The sequence below is a fragment of the Nelumbo nucifera genome, chromosome 3 (genome assembly GCF_055504915.1).
Source record: "Nelumbo nucifera cultivar China Antique chromosome 3, China Antique-T2T, whole genome shotgun sequence".
Lineage (NCBI taxonomy): Eukaryota > Viridiplantae > Streptophyta > Magnoliopsida > Proteales > Nelumbonaceae > Nelumbo > Nelumbo nucifera.
In genome coordinates, this window is record NC_142651.1 from 94,461,051 (window position 1) to 94,484,397 (window position 23,347).

The window sequence follows — 23,347 nt, forward strand, 5'->3', positions numbered from 1 at the left end:
ATTTATCCATTTGTCCATTTATTCAGGGGGGTAGAGGAGCCTTTGTCCTTGCTCAGGGTTCTGGCCAGTTCAGAGGGTAGAGGAGCCTTAAACTGCCCCCTGAACTGGTTTTTGAAAAAATAAATAAATAAAGCAAAAAAACGCAATCGATATCACCCGACGTGTCAATATTTTGAACCTTGGATACAACTACTAAATTGCCATTTGGCGAGGAAAAGAAAAACTACAGATGCGAAGCCAAAAACATACAATAACAATGATGGAAAAAACCACATTTGGGAAGTAGAGAAAAAGATAAAAGGTATTTTTGTCTCAAATGGTCTCCGCGTCTCGCAGACACTTTTTGGGTTTTGATCAGTAATCTTCTACCAAAATAAAAAATAAAAAATCAGTAATCCTCAAGGTCTTACAAGACCTCAAAGTCTTACAGTTAACAAGAACCAATGGTACACGACGAGCAACTCAAATGAGAATAAGATCCACAACATTAACACCTTGTTTTTCCTCTGAAAGCTTGGCAATATCTACTACCTTCATGTGTTTTCCAACATTCGGTACCAAAGTCCCCCACAAAAAGGAAAACTGAAACAGTAAATAAACCTACAGTTGAACTACCCTGTCATCTCGATCTTGATCTCAACCTCTAACCTTGTCATGTAAAAAAAGGGAGGATCTACTTACATCTCTCAGCTCACCAACTGTTTGGGAGCTTGTTGGCACTCCCACCCATTCCTTGCAAACGAAACAACTATACGACAGGCTTAGAGACCGAAGAAGCCCAACTCACTGGCTCTTTCCTTCTCAAATGTCTCAAAATACTGGTAAATGATCGTGACTGCAAGCAGAATACCAGTCCCAGACCCAATCGCTCCCATGAAGTCTGCCAGCACTGTTAATGCACCAATGCACATGCCTCCAAAGGCTGCTGCAGTGGGTATGTAACGGTTCAGTTCCTTCTGTAAATTTGACTCCCTATGACCAGGCATCACCATTTGTTGCTCCTGCAGAAACAGTACGAGACATGTCAATTATATATATAGAACGAAGTGGCTCTTATTGGTCCATGTCAGCTATTTCTCTCTCCTCCCCTTGCTTCCCAACCCCATCAAATAATGCAAAGTTGTAGTTGCATTGTATTTCAAAGCATATCATTTACACTTCCAGATTAGTTCTATGATTGTTTATGATTCCATAGATAATGTGTAGGAGGAGGCAACGTTATCAAATAAGATATGCTATGGTCCTATGGAACCTAGAGAAGCTCCATTGCTCCTCCCAACAATATCATACATGCATCAACACCAAAATCTATTTCTGAACAAGAATGAACACTTGGCCCTAGAGAGAAAAGGACATAGCTTTGAAGCCTTGATAAGAACATACAAAGATCCAGAAAGCAGGTAAGTGCCTATTCTGTAACTGTTTATGGCTGTGGATTCAAATGAAATAAATAAAAGGTTATTATCTGAAACTCCACTTCATTTTTCTTACATTTGCTTACTCCACTGTACCTACAGAACCTGCAAGCATGGGCGGAATATATGTCATCAGTCAGTCAGTGGGGTCAGTTGACCCCACTGGAGTTGAAAAACAATGCTAAGTATAGGTATTGTTTTGAGCCATTTCTCCATATTGACCGACCCCACACTCTCCATTCAAATTGAATGAAAATTTAAAGGGGTGGGGTCAATTTAGTAACTTAAATATTAAAGAGTGGGCTAGACAAAAATATATTGGGTTTTAACCTTAGATAAAAAAAAAATCAAATAAAAAAACAAAAGACAGCTTCAGAAGAAAACTATGAATTTTTAATGTAATTTTCTTATCTTTTGATGCAAGACTAGTTACGAAGTTAAAATCAAGAACTCACTTACCACACTAATTAATTACAAGCATCACAAGTATGATTTTTCTAATTTTCTTACTTATAATTGTGTAGTTCATTAATAATTCTATATACTTTTAATTTTTCCTTCCAGAATTATATTTTATATGTTTCTTTCATACTAGTATCTAGATGTTTTTTTTTTTTGTTTTAAGATTTACAATTGCTGAAGACAATTGTAAAATTACATTTATTATTTTTTTTCAAATAGTGTGAAGATTTTAAGCTTTTTTCTTGCATCTGTATTTTGAAGATTTTAAATTATTTTTGTTACTTTTAGTCAAATCATTTAATGCCATAGCAAAAAAAATCATTTAATGCATAAAAACATTTTTTATACAAGTTATTGAATGACCCCATTGGAAAAAATTCCTGACTACACCACTGCCCGTAAGAAGAAGCATTGTGTTATTACAAGGGGCTAGATGGGCTAGGAGCAGAGAAAAAAGGAAATGGGTCTAAGTAGTAGGAAATGATTTCAGCACTCGTAACTTCATAATGGATATGACATTAAACAGAATGGACTGGTAAAAAAGGATTATTATATCATCTATAGAAAAAATGGATTATTAAGCTAATTATCAAAAAAAAATATTATGTTAATTAAGCTTACTCCAACTTTTGATACCTCTAGAGACTCCCCCAGTCAAACACTTTTAATTATAAGCATATACCTTCCATCAAGTCAATGGTAGTGACCATAAAGAAGTCCACATGGGTCAATCTTATTGTTTAAAGACAAAGCTAATCCTGACTGACCAGTCTACCCTATTAACCAATCTTTATATGACAAAAATACCCCCACTTTATTTCTCTCCCCTATTTCATCAACCCACGAACAGTTCACAATTTGGCTGAATTGATGACCCCATCTTCAGAATTTTGGTTCAAAAGATGGAGTTGAATAGAAGGGGAATCATTGTAATTTTGCAAATACCTCCATTTTCTAATGACAAATATCTGGCAAGGGGCCTATGGAAGTATCAAAAAGTCAGGGTGCAAAACAGTTAAGGGAAGTTTCAGAGGAAAGTGGAAACTTCCACACAGGCTACAGAATAGAACAAAGTGCACAAGCTACATAAATACAAACAAGTAACCTAAGAAAACCACAGGCTACATAAATCAAATAATCAATACCTTGAGCTGCTTAGCTACATCTCTAGCAGATGATCCAGAAACTTCAATCCAGGTTTTTGAGAAAAGTGCACAAGCTGACAGCATAAACACAAGATAGAACAAAGCATGGAAAGGATTGGCTGCCATATCTGCCAAGCTGCAAATCGCAATTCAAATATGTGGATGTAAGAATAGCAGAATCACCAAAGAAAAGCAAGATAATCCTGTAACTACAAGCAATATCTCTTTTTGTTTTGGTAATTACAAGAACATCAAAAAGAAAAATAACTTAAGCAAACAGACACTTGGAGTTGGGACGGAAAAATTATCAAAAAGAAAAATGACTTAAGTAATCACCTTGATGGTGCAGTAATATAGTATGCAACACCACCAACAGGAATGAATTGCCCGCCTGAATATTCAGATTCCTTCCACTTACCTAGCAGATTGACAAAGAAATTTCCACTGTACCTCCTGTACAGAAGCTGTATAGAAATAATGCTATTAGAACCATCATGATGATAAAACAGTGAAAAAGACCCCAAAGTCCACACTTCAAATATGAAACTGCTTCTTCTTTTTTTACCTGTGAAATAAAGTAAAGGTTGGAGACAAGTGCAGATTGTAGAATGATGGGCATGTTGGAGGTGTAGAACAGTTTGATTGGGTATGATCCTTGCTGTCCACGGGCATTCTTTGATCTCACAGGCAAGACAACACGGAACCCTTGGAAGTAGATAACAATGAGGAAGATCAAGACTGTGGCTAGTAAATTCGTCACATTTGGAAGGTTCTGTCGGTAGAAAGCCTCACGAAGAGCACGAACCTTATCAGTTCGAGTTATCAGAAGATGGAACAAAGCAATAACAGCACCTTCAAATTCAGCTCCACGACCACTGTTAATAGTTGTCGGGCTAAATGCTTTCCAAATTATGTTCTCACTGCAGGAAGAAATGGAAATTTTAAGTAAATGCCCAAGAGCATAATAGTGGAGACTAAAAGAAAAAGTGAACCGGAATCTCACCAGATATTTGTTGCTATGAAAAGGGAAATACCAGACCCTAGACCATATCCTTTCTGAAGAAGTTCATCCAAACATATAACAATGATACCCGCAAAGCAGAGTTGAACAATTATAAGGATGGCATTCCCCACTCCAAGTTGGCTCACACTACCATACATCCCGGATAGAACATATGCAACTGCTTCGCCAACTGCAATAAGAATGCCCAACAGCTTCTGTGCACCATTTCTGGAGGAAAAGGGCATTGTCAAGAATACTGGGTATAGCAGAATGCTTTGTCAAGAAAAGGGTGAACACAGAATGCTTGCATATGTCAACATGCACAATACATTTCAGAATATGGGCACAAAGAAAATCTCTCCATACAATCATAGCACTTTTCAATCATAGATTGGGACATGAAGAATAAAGGTGATTATAAAAACTTCAATCTAAAGAAAACATTATTAGTTGTCAAGAATCCTATTGAACTTCCAAAAATTCTTAAACCCTGAGATTTATCAACATTACTTTAACAAACATGGTATTATGCTTATAACTTGTATAAGAATTTCAGCAATCTGATGCTCAATAGAACCTCAGTAGATTTTGTTATCAACCAAAAAATATCAGCTTAGCAGAAAATTTATAAACAGAAGGAAGAAGAACCAATAGAAGAATTAGGTGCATTTCCTTTTTTTTTTTGGTAAATATTAGGTGCATTTCCTTTTTTTTTTTGGTAAATATTAGGTGCATTTCTTTTACTGTATGAATCCCTATCAAGATGAGCTCAAATCATTATGAAAAGGAACTAGAGGACTTTCTTAATTGCATGAACCCCTATCTAGAAGATCAGGTGAAAGGATTAAAAAAAAGAATTACAGGAATTAGCAACTTCAACAATCCAAAGACAGAGCACCAGAGGCAAAAGGTTTGCTAGAAGAAATTCTTACAAAAGGGCCCGATCTTCACGCACGCTGTTGTCCACTTCAATGATCTTTGAACCAGCCAATAGTTGCATGACCAATCCAGATGTCACAATTGGAGTGATACCAAGTTCCATGACAGTTCCACGATTTGAAGCAAGAATGACACGCATCCAATAGAATGGATCTGCTCCTGTTGTAGAATGTATGCCATAGAGAGGGAGCTGACTGCACACTAGAAAGATGAAAAGAGATATGACAGTGTATATCACCTTCTCCCTGAAGGGAACTTTGCGATCAGCACTCTGAACTTCAGGCAGAAATGACAGAAATGGTCTGACAAGATGCAAAACTCTGAACCCTCCTCCCATTTTGGGCTATTTAAATTAAATCAGTACAACCTAAGGCCAGTCATTCATAAAAAGGGAATTCTCAGTACAAATAATTCAGCATAAATACTATGTTGGATTACTATTGTTGGTGTTGCAGTTGTTTTTCTTTACATAGAGCTAACCTTAAACAACTTTCAAAAAAAAAAAAACATTTGAAGCAAAGCATATGATTCATTCCTACATTTTGAAGAACAATAATGAAGCATGACTCTAGCAGCAATAACCTGTTCATCAACGAGATATTAGAATAACCACAAGTTGTAGAGCAACAGAGGATTCTGATCATGACCTTCACTTGGGAAATAAAAGGAGAGGAGTGTAAGGAACAACTCAATTATGGAATATGACTCAATCAAACATGTAACAAAGGTCAGCTGGACGGGGGGCAAGTAAATAAAAGCATCTACAGATTAACACACGCGGTACATAATCCATCAAATTTGGAATCGTTGCAGGGAAACCTTATCTACCTAAAAGCAAGGCAGGAAGCATCCAGTGATTCACCCGTTCAGCATGCACATCCATCCCATAGAAATTTAACTTTGAAAGTTTTCACGAACTGACTAAACTGTAAGATCCCGCATTTTCTACATAATTGTGTTCCTATGTTAACCAAGATTCACGGTCGAAAGCAAAACTTTAAGACGAGAGCATCAACCCCGTAGACAAGCCAGGATATCAATAAGCACAGGTTACATAATCAACAGATTCGCTTTTCTCCGCATATATTTTAAAATGTTGACAACTCAACGCAAATTCCAATACGATCCCACAATAAATACATAACGGAAATCACAAAAACCTCGCATTTAGAGAATAAAGATTTAAAGTGTAGTAACAGCTCCTAAACATCCATTTTCCAGATCCAAATCCGACTCCATGAAACGAGAAATAAGATCACCAAAGCACGATGACGGAAGAAATTGAATGAAGACGAGAAGTTTCAAATACAGATCTACAAATTTCCGAACCAAATTAAACAGCGTTGAAAACGATTTGAGAACTCACCCTTTCGAAGATCTGAAGGATATGCAAACGAATCGAAGCCGGATTAAAGAGATCGAAGGCGTACAAGTTCTCCCAAATCCTCCCCCTCTGAAATTATTTGTTAGAATGGGATCGAAGAAACGAAGAAATACAAAAAGAGAAAACCCTCGCTCAGGGTTTCAGAGACGGAGCGAACCCGAAGCCCAGAGGTCCCGAGGAAAATATAAAGCCATGCGGGTGAGAGTTTGAGACATCCGTCGGAAATGCTAGGCAGGGAGTAATAACAACTTACGTGTCTTAATGCCACGGCATATTACCCAGTGGTTTTTAGCCACGTGTAAATAAAATGACATGGCAGGAGTTGTCCAATTCGATCATATTTATTTGTGCACATTTTTACCCATGTACGATAGATGAAATTACCACAATAACTTCTGGTCCAGACTAGTTCTTAAATATCCAAATCCAAAAGCAATTTATGAATTATGACTTATCTGATGGGAGGTCCCACAACATCTGATGTTGCGGCAGGAATCTGACGACTATCTCTTCTTGAAGGCTGGAGAACCAGAATCTGATCTGATAAAAAATGATGTAACGGACGGTGATGATGAACAAGGCCCACATCTTGTGGTTACTTAGGGGCCGGCTCTGTCACACTTGAGCTCAATTGCTTGGATTCGGGTCGAAGAATTCACGAGGACGAGGGAATTGGAACCAGATCCAGAATGAAGGAACCGCCGAAGTGACAGCAAAGAGCTGGGTTGGGTGGATTGGCGGGTCGGACTAAAAATAGTCAAACACAGACGTAACCATGGAAGATTGATATTCACCGTTAGATGCGCACATTTGAAGTCAAAGATGACGGGCTAGTGCCTGTGCCTTGCACGTTCCAGTTTTAAATGCAAGGGCTGAAGGGCATCCACATACTGAAATGTGAGAAAGATGGGTCGGGTCGCCCAATTGAACTAAACAATTCAATCTGGATAATTAATGCATCTACAAATGGAATGAATGCACTTGCCGTTGCTGCTGGTAGTGGAGAAGGAGAAGGAGAAGGTTATAGTTGGGTCGGGTCGTCGGTTGAACCAAATAATTCAATCCGGATAATGAATGCATCTACGATGCATGTGTTGTTCCTTGTTGATGGAGGGAGATTTGACCCGACCCCTTGGCCACGCGACACATGGAGGCCACCGGGTATGACCTGGCAGGAGCATCAGCTTGGCACAACGACATAGCCATAGCCCAAGAAGAGGCCCGAGCTCCCCAAGGAGAGGCCCCGAGCTCCCCAAAGAACCCATGCTTCTCAGGAGGCAGAACCCGAGCTTTCCTTAGAAATCCCGAGCCCTACAAGGAACACTACGAAAGGCAAAGCCTGGACTGACTCGTGGGTCAGTCTGGGCCACGCCCCTGTCCGAACTCAAGACTTCACCTCATACACCACTCCAGCACCTCAGCTCCAAGTCGCGTGAGTGAACGACTGTACCTGACACCAAAGAAGTCCGTACTCTGAGGTGACGTGCCTGACTGATCAGGGATCTGACACATGACAGCCGCACTCCAACGGCCACCTGCTACCGCCATCTCAGTCGTTGTAGAGACGGCTCCAACAGAGAAGACAGTGGCAGTTATGTCTGCCCCTGCAGAGGCGGTTACACCTGATCTAGCAAAGGCTTGGGAGTGAGTGCACCAGGGCGGTTATAAAAGGCCCTATTCCCCCAGAGTAAAGGTAAGTGATACTTTGCGCCTTCTGGTCTAAGAGAATTTCTCATCTTCTTTGCTTTCTCAAGAGTGCTAACTTGGGCATCGGAGCATTCCCATCGGAGCATTCTCATCTTCTTTGCTTTCTCTTGTTTCCTCCCTGTTTCAGGCATCTCCCGCTCCGTCAGAGGCAAGGTTACCGGCAACTAGGACCGACCAGATCGTGCATAATCATTTGGCACCGTCTGTGGGAACCGCTTCAAAAAGCCTCCCCCAACCTCTAGCTCTTTTCTAAAGAAAGAAAACTTAGCATTTATGGCTTTCTCCGACAGTGATAGACGTAATGCCGACCTGAATGTCGTCGGGGAACACCCTCAGCCCCCCATTGTTTGCATCGAACAATTCACCATCCCCCTCTCGGTGGACGGAGTCCCTAGCCTGAATGTGCCATGAACAGTAGCGCCTGTGAATGTTCCCCTTCCCCCCTCTGTTGAGACAACCTTCATTGAACCAATCGTTGTCCCTCTGGCGACCAGCCAGAACCAACTTGATGATTTGATGCAATGCATGCGGGCCATGCAAGCCCAAATGCAGCAGCTTCAGCAACACCAACTCTACCAGCAGCAGGTGCTACATCACGTCTCTTAGTACCACTACCAACAGCAGTTCCCCCAACTGCCTCAGAGCCAGCCACAGCTCCCACCTCGGCACCCTCCTATCAAGCAAGTCAAGCCCTCTCCTCAAGGCGGGCGCCCTCACCGGGGAGAAACTTCCCAGCCTCAGAACCCCTCCAGGAGCCAAGCCTCATCCCCCAGCAAGAGGGAGAGACCAACTACCCCCGCTTCGCAGCACGTCGACAGATCGGGGACCTCCCGTCCCATCAAGTCAGCTTCACCTCGGCGCTCTCAGTTCGGGCTCCCGCTCACAGAAAATCAGTTCGGCGCCTTAGCCGCGGACTACCACCAGCAGTCCGGGCCCATTGAGCTCGGCAACACCGAAGCGAGCAGCGCCAACACCGGACCTTCCAAGCAGCCGCGGAGGCGCTGACGAGCTCGCCGAACTACCACCCGCGTCCTACCCGAGCTCAGAGGTAAAGAGGAAGCGAGCTCGGGCGAGGTAAAGGTTACTCCTATCCTTTCAGTCCCTTCCCCCCTGTCATCAGAACTCCTCGTTGTCCCCATGCACAAGGATTTCAAACTTCCCCCGCTAGACAAGTATGATGGTTCCTTTGACCCGAGTGATCATGTTGATGCTTTTCAATCCCAGATGCACCTGGCGAGGGTCAGCGAGTCCTGCATGTGTGTGGCCTTCACTACCACCTTCAGAGGAGTGGCCCACACCTGGTATAGGAACCTGGCCCCGGGTCGATAAGGAGCTGGACCCAGTTCGTGCAAGTCTTCACCGCACACTTCGTCACCAGCAAGCGGTGCCCCTGAACTGAGGAGAGTCTCTTCGGTATAGTCCAGAAGGAAGGGGAGTCCATCCGGAGCTATATCAAGCGATTCAATGACGCATGCTTACAGATACCACGCCTAGACCCCGCAGTACGGTTCGCAGCGGCCAAGAGAGGTGTGACGCACAAGGAATTCAAATGGCACATGGTGGTCAACCAGCCCGCAACTATAGCTGAGTTCCTCAAGCTCGCGGACAGGTTCATAAGAACGGAGGAGGAGATCAATCAAAGAGTTGAGGGCGGGTTCGAAAAAAGAAAGAGGGAAAGTGAACCTTCTAACCAAGAGGACAGGAGGAAGAAAGACTCAGCTCGGGGGACGAAGCCACGTCAGCCGTTCCGAGCTCCCGTGGCAGATTGGGCAGATTGGGCAGACTACACACCCTTGGCGATCAAGGACGTTCCGTACATAAAGTGGCCACTCCGTCTGAGAGGGAACCCGAATGAAAAGAATAAAAATTTATATTGCAGCTTTCACAGAAACCACGGTCATAGTACCGAGCATTGTAAGAATCTCCGTGACGAGATAGAGGAACTCATTCGTCGCGGATACCTAAGGAATTTTGTACAGAATAATGGTAATAATAATAATAAAGCAGGTCGGCAGGGGGAGCACAGTAGGGATGCTCCCGAGTCCAGCAACAGGCCAGCAGAACAGTCACAGAAGCAACCCCCGGAGGAGAGACCAGTTCGGTGAACGGTCCATGTAATCGTCGGAGGGTCGATTGTAGCGAGTTGCACCTTGGCCGCAGCTCGGGCATCAACTCGAGAGGCCGCCAGAGAAGAGCAGAATCCCCCGAAGTGGCCAAGGGCATAAGAATCCATACTCTTCACCAAGGACGACGCGCACGGGGTTTACTACCCCCACGATGACGCACTCGTCATAAAGGTAAAGATCAATGATTTTGAAGTCAGGCGCGTCCTCGTTGATTCAGGCAGTTCGGCAGACATCCTTTTCAAAGCGGCTTTCGACCAACTCCAGTTCAAGAGAGTGACTTGAAACCTGCGAACACCCCACTGGTCGGCTTTAGCAGAGAGGAAGTCAGGCCCCTGGGAAGGGTTACAGTACCTGTGGAAGTCAGCACGTGGCCTAGCACAGTGAGGCTCAAACACGACTTCTTGGTGGTTGCGAGCTCCTCCCCATACAATGCCATAGTAGGTCGGCCGATCACCCATGCTTTAAGGGTTGTGGTGTTCACCTATTATTTGGCCATGAAGTTCCCCACAGACTTCGGCATTGGGGTAGTGCGGGGCGACCAGCTTGAGTCCCGCAAATGCTACGTCGCCGCCCTCAAGGAAAAAGCCAAGGTGGCCAGCGACCTCGAGCTAGAGCGACCCGTGGAACAGAACGAGGAGCGAGCTGTTCCCATGGAGGAGACCATTCTCATCCCTGTCTCGGTAGAGGACCCAGCCTGAGCACTTCAAATCGGCGCCTCCCTGGAGGAGCCCTTGCGATCCGAACTGGTACGCTTCTTACTCAGTAACTTAAATGTTTTTGCTTGGTCCACGGCAGAAATGCCCGGCATAGACCCTAACCTCATAACTCACAAACTCAATATTGACCCTGTAGTTAGGCCCATTAGACAAAAGAAACGCACCCTAGACCCAGAGCGATGGAGGGCAGTCGACGAGGAGGTCGGGAAGCTCCTCGCAGCAGACTTCATAAGGGAAGTTCATTACCTGAGCTAGGTGGCCAACCCCGTTTTGGTGAAAAAGGCTAACGACAAGTGGCACATGTGCGTCGACTACACCGACCTGAACTGAGCTTGCCCGAAAGATTGCTTCCCCTTCCCAGGATCGACCGCCTAGTGGACGCGACCTCGGGGCACGAGTTGCTAAGCTTCCTGGATGCCTACTCCGGCTACAATCAAATCAAGATGGACCCGGTCGACGAGGAAAAGATGGCCTTCATAACCGAGTTTGGCCTGTACTGCTACAAGGTTATGCCCTTCGGACTGAAAAATGCTGGGGCAACCTTTCAAAGGCTTGTGAATAAGTTGTTTAAACCCTTAATTGGCACTAAGATAGAATGTTATGTAGACGACATGGTCGTCAAAACCCAATTTTCACATGAGTTAATACAAGATTTGCATTCTGTCTTTCAAATTCTGCGCCAATTTAACATGAAGTTAAACCCAAACAAGTGTGTATTCGGTGTCGCCTCGGGTAAATTCCTAGGGTACATCGTCAACCAGCACGGCATTGAGGCCAACCCAGACAAAATAAAGGCCATCCTAGATATGAGACCACCGTGAAAAGTAAAAAAGATTCAGAGGTTGAACGGTAGAATAGCCGCTTTGAGTCGTTTTATGTCCAAGTCGGCATACCGCTGGCTGCCTTTCTTTAAGGCAATGAAAAGAAAAGGGTTCGAATGGACCCCAGGTTTCCAGCTCGCGTTTGATGAGCTCAAAAGATACCTCGCCAGTATCCCAGTTTTGACCTGGCCCGAAGAGGGCGATGTCCTAGAGCTGTATCTCTCGGCAAGTGACGAAGTGGTCAGCTCGGTACTAATAAAGGTAGTAGATCGGGTCCAACGACCCATCTACTATGTTAGTAAAGTATTGTAGGGAGCGGAGACGAGATATCCGGAGATAGAAAAAGAAGCTTACGCATCGGTCATTGCAGCCCGCAAGCTCCGCCTGTACTTCCAAGCCCATACCATTATCGTCCTCACCGACAAACCTCTGAGGCAAGTGTTACTCAGGCCCGAGATTTCTGGTCGACTAACGAAGTGGGCCATCGAGCTCAGTGAGTACGACCTCCAATACAAGCCGCGAACTGCTATCAAGGCCCAAGCTTTGGCGGATTTTGTTGTAGAGTGCACATTTAGCTCCGAAGTCCCTAGCCCGGTTGAGCCCAAAGCCCCCAATTCGGGCGAGCTCGGTGCTCCCAGGGCGGTTGAGTTCGAGCACCGTGAGGTCGCACCCAGTTCGGTATCTCTTCTGGTTAGGCCAAGCGCGAACTGGGAACAAGAGCCATGGATCCTTCACGTAGATGGCTCCTCGAATCAGCAGGGCAGCGGAGCCGGAATAGTTCTACACGGTCCGAGTGGCACAAAACTGGAGTACGCACTACGCTTCGAATTCGCGGCATCCAACAACGAGGCAGAGTACGAAGCGTTGATAGTTGGACTAGCCCTGGCCCAACAAGTAAGAGCTAAACACATCGTCATCTGCAGCGACTCTCAGCTCATGGTCAATCAGGTTACAGGCGAATACGAAGCATGCGAACCGACTATGATCGCCTACTTGGCCAAAGTAAAGGAGGCTCTGCTTAACTTCTAGTCACACTTCATTAGGCAAATCCCGAAGTCGGAGAATGCTGAGGCCGATGCCCTGTTCCGGTTAGCCAGCACCAGTGATAACACCATGAGGACTGTGTACATAGAAGATTTACCTCGGCCTAGCATTCTCGGGGGGGAGGGGGGCAGAGGAGGTAGCTCTTGTCGTCCAAGCAGAGCCGAGCTGGATCGATCTAGTCGCGAGCTTCCTGCTACAAGGGACCCTCCCCGCAGAACGCAATGCCGCCAGGAGGGTAGAGCGCCAAGCAACCAAATACGTCATAATAGACGGACAGTTGTACCGAAGATCCTACATGCTCCCCTACCTGCGCTGCTTGCGGCCTCCTGAAGCCGAGCTTGTACTCCACGACATTCATGAGTGCCTGTGCGGCGGACACCTGGGGGCAGGGCCCTCGCTCAAAAAGCACTACGATAAGGATACTATTGGCCAACAATGAAAGCAAACGCTGTTGAGTTAGTCAAAAAATGCGATAAGTGCCAGAAGCATGCCAATATCCACCATCAGTCCGCCGCTGATCTCAAGTATCTCACAAGTCCATGGCTCTTTGCACAATGGGGCATCGACCTACTTGGGCCATTCCCGCCAGCAACAAGTGGGAGGAAGTTCCTAGTAGTGGCGGTAGATTACTTCACAAAATGGGTAAAAGCTGAACCTCCCGTGACAATCACAGCTCGAAACGTCTAGAACTTCTTTTGGAAGAACATAGTGTGCCGCTTCAGGTTACCTTGGGCACTGATGTCCGACAATGGCAAGCAATTTGAGGATATCAAGTTCTAGGAATGGTGCCAAGACATGGGGATTCGGCAGAACTTCACGTCGGTCGCGCACCCGCAAGCAAACGGTCAAGCAGAAGTCACGGAGGCAGTCATCCCAACGTCCTATGGGCCTACCGAACCACAGAGAAGACCGCCACTGGAGAAACTCCCTTCAACCTCACCTACGGCACGGAGGCAGTCATCCCAGCCAAAATCGAAATCCCCTCATTACGACTGAAATCGTACAGTGACAAGACCAATGAAGACGAACTACGTACCAACCTCGACCTACTCAATGAGGTGAGGGACCTCGCCTACATCAGGACCGCAACGTACCAGCAAAGGGTAGCTCGGTACTACAATGCCAGAGTCAAGAAGCGAAACTTCCGCGTCGGTGACCTGGTTCTCTACAAGGTGATGGTACCTGAAACCGGTGTTGGCAAACTCGGACCGAACTAGGAAGGACCCTACCAAGTAAAGAGAGTGCTCGGAGGAGCGTACGAGCTCGAAACCCTAGAGGGTTAACAAATACCCCGGGCATGGAATATCGTCAACCTAAGGCGACATTACCTGTAAACTACCGAACTGAGTGGACTATGAGTCCGTCCCAAAGCCTAAGGGCCAAAATGCCGAGATAACAAGGACCTTGGCACCATAAGACCTAATCGCCTCTTCGGCATGGGCAAACCCCAGGAAAGTATTCTAGCCAAAGGGCTAAAGTGTCGAGCTAATGATGACCTCGACACCTCATCGACGCAAACCAAGTGTTAGTGCCGAAAGAGCAGGCAGCACAAGTACAAAGCCCGAGGCGCATAGCCCGCTCCGAGTCAGGCCTGTTAAAGAACCGATATCAACTTTGACCCAGGCGGAGAACAGATCGGGCGTATAGCCTTACTATGTTAACTTGCCCCAAGAAACCCCTTCGCTTTGGGGACCTAATTCTAATAGTTCGGCAATATAGTCACTTCGGCAAAAAGAAAGAATGACAGTGCACAACACTTAGCCAAAAAGGGTATTTTCATTACCAATGTTTCCTTTACAATCGATTTAATGCAAAGACAAAGAAAAAACGAGCTCGCAGGTTCGACACATATCACTTTGGAGGCACTCGGGGCGTCTGCTTCATCTTCGGAGTCCGGGTCATCGTCAGCCGCGAGAGCCATCTCCGGAGTAATGCGCAGGTGGTTATGGCACGGGTGTCGAGCCCGGGGTACGTATGCCTTATCATCCACCTGCTCAACTTGAAACCCCTTCGATACGAGCCCACCATCAGGTCGTCAAAGCGCTCCGACGCGATATAGTCTTCGACAACCTTCACTTTAGTGTCCTCGATGGCTTGGAAGAAGATCTCAGACTTTTCCTTGATATCGACCTTAAGGTATTCCACCTCGTGCTCCAAGACCCCTTTTGAGTTCGTGAGGTGCTTTACAACAAGCCTCAAGGCCCCGTTCTCCCTCCGAAACCTCTCCAACTCACGGTCCATTGTGACATTCTCCGACGTCAAGGTCTCGATGGCATTCTTCTGAGCTGAAGTGTCACCCTCGAGATGATAGATCCGCTCCCAAGCTATCCATAGCTCGGTTTGCACTGCACGGGAAGCGTCTTCAGCAGCTTGAGCCCGCTTCAGGTTTCTCTCTGGTTGAATAGTTAGGGCGTGGATGAAGGAGTTTACCTGCCAAGCAAGAACAAGTTAGTCCGGCAAGAAGATAAAAAAGCACAAGAAAAACACCAAGGGAAACCACTTCGACTTACCACCATGGCATGAGACGCAGCGCGTGCGCCGATGTGACCTGGAGGAAGGTCAGCCCATTCCGAAACCTCCGCAGGATAGATGGCCTTTTTGCTCTTATAGAGAGCACATCTCAGCGTCAGCACACTACCGACCCCCTCCTGGCTCCCCGAGCTGGAGAATACCGTCTAAGTGTGGGAAGCTTCCGTAGTGTAGATGTCCCGAGCCTCTGCAACATTGGGCTCCGCCGCAACCTCCGGAACAGGTTCGGCCACCTCGGGCTCCCTGGGAGACTCCAAGTCGATGACTGGAGGATGGCTTGGGACTTCGGGCTCCACCGCCCGAGGAGACTCGACGTGAGCCCACTTAGTAACCCGCTTTCTCCTCTTCATCCCGTCGAGCAAGTTGTCGCCACGGATCTTCTCCTGCTCCATGACACATGTGAAAAGAGCTCGATATTAGTAAAAAAAAATCGTCTGAGTAAGAAACCTACCCATACTTAGACTGGCCTAGATAAGCTTAGCCTCTGTAAGGTAATCTTTGCACTCGAACCCGAGCTGGGCCCAAGACTGGAAGATCTCTGCCATGTCCTTGTCTAACATGGCACCGAGCACTTCGAACCACAAAGTAGTCCTGCTTCCATGCTGGGACCTTATTTGGAAGCTTGTATAGAAGTTTAAACCCCGGGTGGGGAGACAAGTAATAGGCCCGCCTGTGCTTGGGGAGGAAGCTCGCATGCTTCTTAATCGTGAGGAGGGCGGAGAAAATTTCTAAGTCTAGTGGGAGGACATATTCACAACAAAGGGAGATGGTCCCAACAACATTGCGGATGGAGTTCGGGTGGAGTTGACCAACGGTGACGCCGAAGTGATTTAAGACCTCGACGATAAGGGAATGAAGAAGAAGGCGCAGCCCGACGACGAGCTGCTCCCGAAAAATCACGATCTCATCTGGACCGTGCTCACAAGGGAAATCGCCCGTAGGTAAACTATAGGTGTACTCCCCGAGTAGATTGAACTGATGAACCAGAGACTGAAGTCTCTCAGACATCATAGTGGAAGGTCCGAACTTATCTGGCATCCGAACTCGACGAGAAGTGGATGTCAGGCTGCCAGAGGTGACCCGAACTGAAGGCCCTACCTCCGGCTCATCCAGAAGGTTGTCGAAAGAAGCAGCCTGAGCTGAGGTCCCCACCTCAAGCTCTCCTATAAGACTATCTAAGCTACCCGAACTAGACATTGAAAGGAAAGGAATTAAAAGAAAAGCTAAGGGGACTCACCAAGGAAAAGCTACCAGACTAAGAAAAGTGACGCGAGCTCAAAGAACAAATGCTGAAGACTATGGCGAGGGAAAAGTGACCAGGACCCCCACTATTTATAGCTGCTATACCTGCGCATCAACGGCCAAGATCAAAGTCACCCAACGACTCTCAGGAAAACCGGTTGCACGACCCCCGAGGTAAAATTAGTTTAGCACGAATTTTTGACGTCCAAAATCTAATAATCGTTTGACGTCCGCGCGTGAGCTGTACGCGACCCGGGTTGACCCTTGGTCGAGCCGAGCTAACCCTGACCGAGCCAAAGGCATAGGCGGGTCAGACCGAAGGATCATTGAGCTGGACGAAGCGCGCCACAAGGCAAATCCACTCGTCATCCCGTGAACTCCCCATGTCGGGTCAGGACCTCGGGCACGGGGAGTGGGGGGCAATTGATGGAGGGAGATTTGACCCGACCCCTTGGCCGCGCGACACGTGGAGGCCACCGGGTATGACCTGGCAGGAGCTTCAGCTCGGCACAACAACATAGCCATAGCCCAAGAAGAGGCCTGAGCTCTCCAAGGAGAGGCCCCGAGCTCCCCAAAGAACTCGTGCTTCCCAGGAGGTAGAACCCGAGCTTTCCTTAGAAATCCCAAGCCCTACAAGGAACACCATGAAAGGCAACCCACCTTGGGTCAATCCGGGCCACGCCCCTGTTCGAACTCAAGACTTCACCTCATACACCACTCCGACACCTCGGCTCCAGGTCGCGTGACTGAACGACTGTACCTGACACCAAAGAAGTTCGTACTCTGAGGCGACGCGCCTAACTAATTCGGGATCTGACACATGACAGCCGCACTCCAACGGCCACCTACTACCGCCATCTCAATCGTTGCAGAGACGGCTCCGACAGAGAAGACAATGGTGGTTATGTCTGTTCCTGCAGAGGCGGTTACACCTGATCTAGCAGAGGCTTGGGAGTGAGTGCACCAGGGTGGTTATAAAAGGCCCTATTCCCCTAGAGTAAATGTAAGTGATACTTTGCGCCTTCTGGTTTAAGAGAATTTCTCATCTTCCTTGCTTTCTCAAGAGTGCTAACTTGGGCGTCGGAGCTTTCCCATCGGGCTCCTCCCCCGGGAATCTCTTGTTTCCTCCCTGTTTCAGGCATCTCCCGCTCCGTCAAAGGCAAGGTTACCGACAACTAGGACTGATCGGATCATGCATCATCACTTGTAAAGTAGTAAACCTCACAATTGTTTTTCTGCTTCATTGGCAAGAAATCAATTTTCGTTGATTCAGTTTGAAAATGTCTGGCGTGATGACTCGTGATATAACTCGTTACACACGAGTCCTTATCGGGTGTGAACTTGTAAGAAAGTTTGCAAACTTGTATTTACACCCGATCCATTGGATGGAATACGGATGGGCTCACCACATAGCGCGCCCCACGTGACGTTTTCAATGCACAGTTGGATGTGCATGCGGGGCGTATTGGGCGTTCCTCACAGCCACATCCTACCGCGTATTGGGAACATCTGTGAGGAGCAGATCTCTAAGAATTTCCATTTGATGGTCCAATGATAATAGAAATAAAGGCTCACTTTGGAAAAGAGTACAAATGTAAATATGTACAACTTAAATACATAAAAAATAATACAAAATATAAGGTTTTGCATTCTACATATTTGCATTTGTACTCCTTCCAAACTCAGCCAAAAGGTAGGGTTGTCTAGGTCGAGTCCAGGTGGAACCAGAAACAAATACTAAGGATCCAGAACTGAATTGGATCCAATAGGGTCTATAATATTAGACTCATATTAGTCGGGGCTTATGCAATGAGCTTGATTATAATAAATCTATTGAAAATATTGTAAAAATAATATTAATTTATTTAATATATAGAGATACACATTATATACACACATACATACATATATATATATATATATATATATATATATATATATATATATATATATATATATATAGTTTGGGTCAGGTCCACCTAGTCCCAAACCAATAAGATTTGGGGCAATATTGATAAGAATAAAAATTATCATATTTTTATCCCTAAATATTCAGTCTTTTATACTTAATTAGTACTTAATTGGACTCATTATGCTTATATTTCGATTTAGGGCATGAAAGAAGGCGTCAGGAGAAAAACAAGGCTAATTGGGTAATTTTGCACAGTTTCGGTGCCGTGTAGTAATCTGGGTATAACTCTCCCATCCGGACTTCGATTGAGATGATTCAAGATGAATTGGAAAGATAAGGAAAAACTCTACAACTTTTAGGTTTTGAGTTTTGATAGATTCAGACTGCATTAAAGTCAAAATCGGGCCCGAAGTCTTAGCAAATTCGTAGAGAAGCCCAATTCGCAATAGAGTTCACAGAAAAGCCTTACAGCGGCCCAATTCGTTAAGGAAGCCCAATACAAATACAAGAATAAGAAACTGCAAAGAGTCCTATCATATTCAATTTTCTAATGTAATTCTAGAAAGTTGAGATTACCAGATAAGAGATAGGATATGATTAGATCTAAACTAATCATTAGGAATTAGGACATTCAATTTTCTAATGTAATTCTAGAAAGTTGAGATTACCAGATAAGAGATAGGATATGATTATATCTAAACTAATCATTAGGAATTAGGACTTTCTATTTTTGGGAAAGAACTCCAAAAAGGAGTTGGAAACAACCCCTCCTCCTAAAGCTATATAAAGGGGGGCGGGGCGGACTAGCACCAGACATCAACCAATCAATCAATCAAGGGAGCAAGGAGAAGTCCTCCAAGAGAGCTTCAGCCTCCAAGGAAGCAGTCAGCAACCCAAGTGGAGAAGAAAGGCAGCGAAGAGGAGAATTGGAGATTCAAGGGCGAAGAGTTCCCCTCAATCAACTTTTATTCAAGTGTTTTTTTTCTTCAAACTTTACTCTCTGTTATTATTCAATTTCACTTATGTTTAATCTAAATTTCATCGTTGGGATGATTCTTTTCATTAATAATATGAGTAGCTAAATTTCTTGATCTAGGATTTGGATGTAGTCTTTTCATTTGCCTATGATAGATTTTGTTTAATTGATTGGGTCGTTGATTGTTGGGATTTATCTTTTATCTTAGGGCTTAATGCTAGTAATTAATTGACCATTAATTACTTGATTAAGGTATTGTGTGAAGTAGCGAGAGTGGAAGCATAATACTAGTTCATTGAGATAATTGACCTAGGGTATGTGTTGCTTAGAGATAAGAACACTCCTTTGTGATTATTAAACTGATTTCCATTGATCTTAATGGGTTTGTGTTCATTGCCCGTGATCACGAGAGTAGACACGCGGTTAGCATAAATACATGTGTTGTATCTTGAGAGAGAACTTCATATAATTTGGGGAAATTTGATCATAAATTCCTACAACAATAAACCAATCTAAGAAAACATAAGTATGTCATAGGCAATCATTTGATGAAACCCGAATCCTAGGTTTTTTATAATATTATGAATTAAACCTATTTACTTGCATTATCATTTCTTTAATTTGGCTTGAGAATTGAATTTATAATTTCTAAATAATAGAGAAATCTTAAAATTTGGTACTTGACAACACCTTCCCTGTGGGATCGACACTCTATTCACACACTATTACTTGCCCACGATCTGTATACTTGCAGAAATCGTACAACAAATATATTAAGAATCGGAACCAATCCAATTAGTTTGGGTCTATTGGGTCCAACCCAACGCATTGACAACCCTATTAAAAGTATTGGCTTTTAAGAGATAAGCTTTATTGCTCATAAGATCATGCTCACACCGTTCACACAACCTTTTTACAGTCATGCACTCAGAATATCTTTGTACTTGTATGCTTTTTTTCATGGAGAGATATTTCCAATGCACAACTGCAAGGGATTGTGCGAACGGTGTGAGCACAGTCTGCAAATGGTGTGAGCACAGTCTTGTGAGAACTGAAATCGATTTCGGCTTTTAAGGGAATGGGGTCGTCTGTCCTCTCAACCCAACAGGCCAACACTCTTCATTGTCCATCCATTTAAGGAGCGATACTGTGATACATGTCCCTTACACGATTTCATGTTGTCTAGCATGCGAAATGTAAATAAAAGGTATTTTTAAATAAAAGTTAATTCTTAATTTTTTTTCATTCTCTCTCCTATTTATCTCCCAAAACTAATTCTTTTTTTTTTTTAAATTTTTACTAGCGGTAGGGACCCATGCGATGCACGGGCTTGGTTAAACAGAAGTGAAACAATAGAAATATATAATAGTAAACATATTTTTTATGTTTTCCATCCTAACACTATAGACTAATACCATCATAGGTAAGGATTGTAATGTTTCAATTATATGAATTATAATCTATACGAAAAAAACCAATGTAACTAATGTAAGATTGGTTATATTTTTTTGTTAATTACTATTATTTTTGAAGATTAGTGATAATTATTTATGTTGATTTTTGGTAATTTATCATATTTACCAGAAAATAATGCTAATTAATTTTTGTATATTTTTTGACAAGTTTTGGTAATTATGACAGATTTTCTTAAACATTGGTAATTTATGGTAATTTTTGATAAGTTTTTTGCTATGTATATTAATTTTTGCTAATTACTATAATTTATGTTGGAAATATTGGTAATTTATTTCAGGTCATATTCTTGGTTAATTTTTGTTCATCTTTACTAAGATATGACAATTAATGGTAATTTTGATAAGTTTTTGCTATGTATATTGGTTTCTGCTATTTACTATAATTTTTGTTGTAAATATTAGTAATGTATTGGATCATTGTTAATTTTTTGGATAATTCTTGGTAATTGTAACCATTTTTCTTAGGTATTCGTAATTTTGTATTGTTTCTATTAGTTTCTTTTAAATATTGGTAATTTTCCATGGTAGTTTTTGATAAAATTTTGCTATGTATATTAATTTATGCTAATTACTATAATTTTAGTTGGAAATATTGGTAATTTATTTCAGGATATATTTTAGGTTAATTTCTGTTCATATCCACTAAGTTATATAATTTTTTGCCATATATATTAATTTCTTCTAATTACTATAATTTTTATTGGAAATATTGGTAATTGTAACAAATTTTCTTAAACATTGGTAATTTTAAATATAATTTAAATGTAATTACAGTTTGAGAGGGAATCTATTTTAAATAATATAATATTAAATAATAAAACTATATTGTTTTGTCATTTATAATTTATTTTGAGAATTAGGATTTTTTTCCCCAATAATAAAACCAACGGGCCTAGAACTTGGGCCCGAGCCCGGCCCTGATAAAAAGCCCGAAGCCCGAGCCCGAGCCCAAGCCCGAAGCCCGACTTAATAAAAGAAAATCAAAATTTTCCCTATTCAAATAGACATTATCTATTTTAATTCATATGTTTTTTCCCTTATTTAAATGAACAATGGGCCTACAAGTGAATCAACAACCTTCTTAAATAAAAAATTTATTCAAATGGACATCACATAGGGTTTTTACTTAGGTTTAACTATAGGTCGGGCTGGGCCGGGCTATTTTGGCAAAGCCCGAGCCCGGCTCGAATTTTATGCGGGTCGGGCTTTTTGGCCCGAAGTTAAGCCCGCGGGCCAAAAAGCCTGTTCAAGCCCGTCCGGGGGTCGGGTCGGGCCAGCCTGTCGGGCCACCCATCCCATGAACAAGTCTAGGGGTGGGGTATTTTTGACCATTGATCGAGGTTGGGGTGGGTTTAGGGGAATCATGAAACTATTCTAACCAAGGATAGGGCATGGTTGTAAATTCTTGTGAAATGTGAATGATGCTACGCTAACATTAAAATGGGGCATGGAAAATTCGAGGATTACTGTTCCCTTGAGGGATGGGGATAGCCAACAAAGTACACAGGAGAGTATATGTGTTACTTATACCAAACCTAACCCATGGCCAAGGGGATTTGCTCCTCAGAAAACACTCTTTACATGAATTGGGATCTATTCCTCATAGAGCTCGTCTCACATTGACTTTACAGCCATGCCATATTCCACTTTGTATTGAGAATGTTTTATCATGAATAATAAATATAAGTATGGGAGATGTTTACAATGTGACCAAGACATGCTGAAGTCTCCTTACATGAACCGTATATCTACGTCCCATTGTATATTGGTAACATCTCCCTGAATAATAACTTCCCCTTTCTTCCTCTAAATAATAATATACAAACCTTTTCCCCTACATTACTGCCATTATTGAGAACATCAACGTGAGGAGCAGGTATAGACTTTCTTTTACTCCAAACCTTTTTCCCCACATTACTGCCACTATTGAGAACATCTCAGCATGAATGATAGGATAAGGGAGATATTCCCATTTCCCAATGCGCGTATTGTTTTGTGGGGTAGGAATGTGGGAAGAATTTATGGTTTTGGGTAATCCGAAGTAGGCCAAGACCAATAGATACAAGCGATGAATGAAACAAGAGATCTGAACCGTCTGGTTGTCTCGTGTAAAGAATTTTTTGTTTCATCACTTTTCTCAAATCTCAAGCTGGGAACTCCTCTGACTGGCTTAAGAATTACTTTGTTGGTCCAGAATCAGAAACATCGTGGAGATGTAAAATTTCTCTCAGTTCATAATATAAGTACTTTTTTCTGTGTAGAAAAAATGGACCAGAAAAAATAGAGAGCCTGTAAATGGAATCCGTTAACTCAAAAGTTATCCTTTTTGTTTATTCTCGCCTGCTGATTCTATTAAAATACATTTCTTTTCGTAAAATGGGTAAGAAAGAATGTGTAAAATTGAAAAGTAGCAAAACTACAAAAGTAATCCAGCTACTCTTCACTCACTAC

At 43.6% G+C, this 23,347-nt stretch overlaps 1 protein-coding gene across 1 annotated transcript; it reads right to left on the reverse strand.

Annotated features, from left to right (window-relative positions):
• Positions 1-283: 283 nt before the first annotated feature.
• Positions 284-6,576, reverse strand: LOC104586563 (uncharacterized). Its single transcript, XM_010243841.3, has 7 exons — positions 6,331-6,576; positions 4,958-5,331; positions 4,026-4,253; positions 3,588-3,942; positions 3,359-3,486; positions 3,023-3,158; positions 284-1,001 (listed from the first exon to the last, which is right to left on the reverse strand). Exons 2-7 carry the CDS (start codon positions 5,299-5,301, stop codon positions 762-764), a joined length of 1,431 nt encoding a protein of 476 aa, XP_010242143.1. The 5' UTR covers positions 5,302-5,331; positions 6,331-6,576; the 3' UTR covers positions 284-761.
• Positions 6,577-23,347: the final 16,771 nt, after the last annotated feature.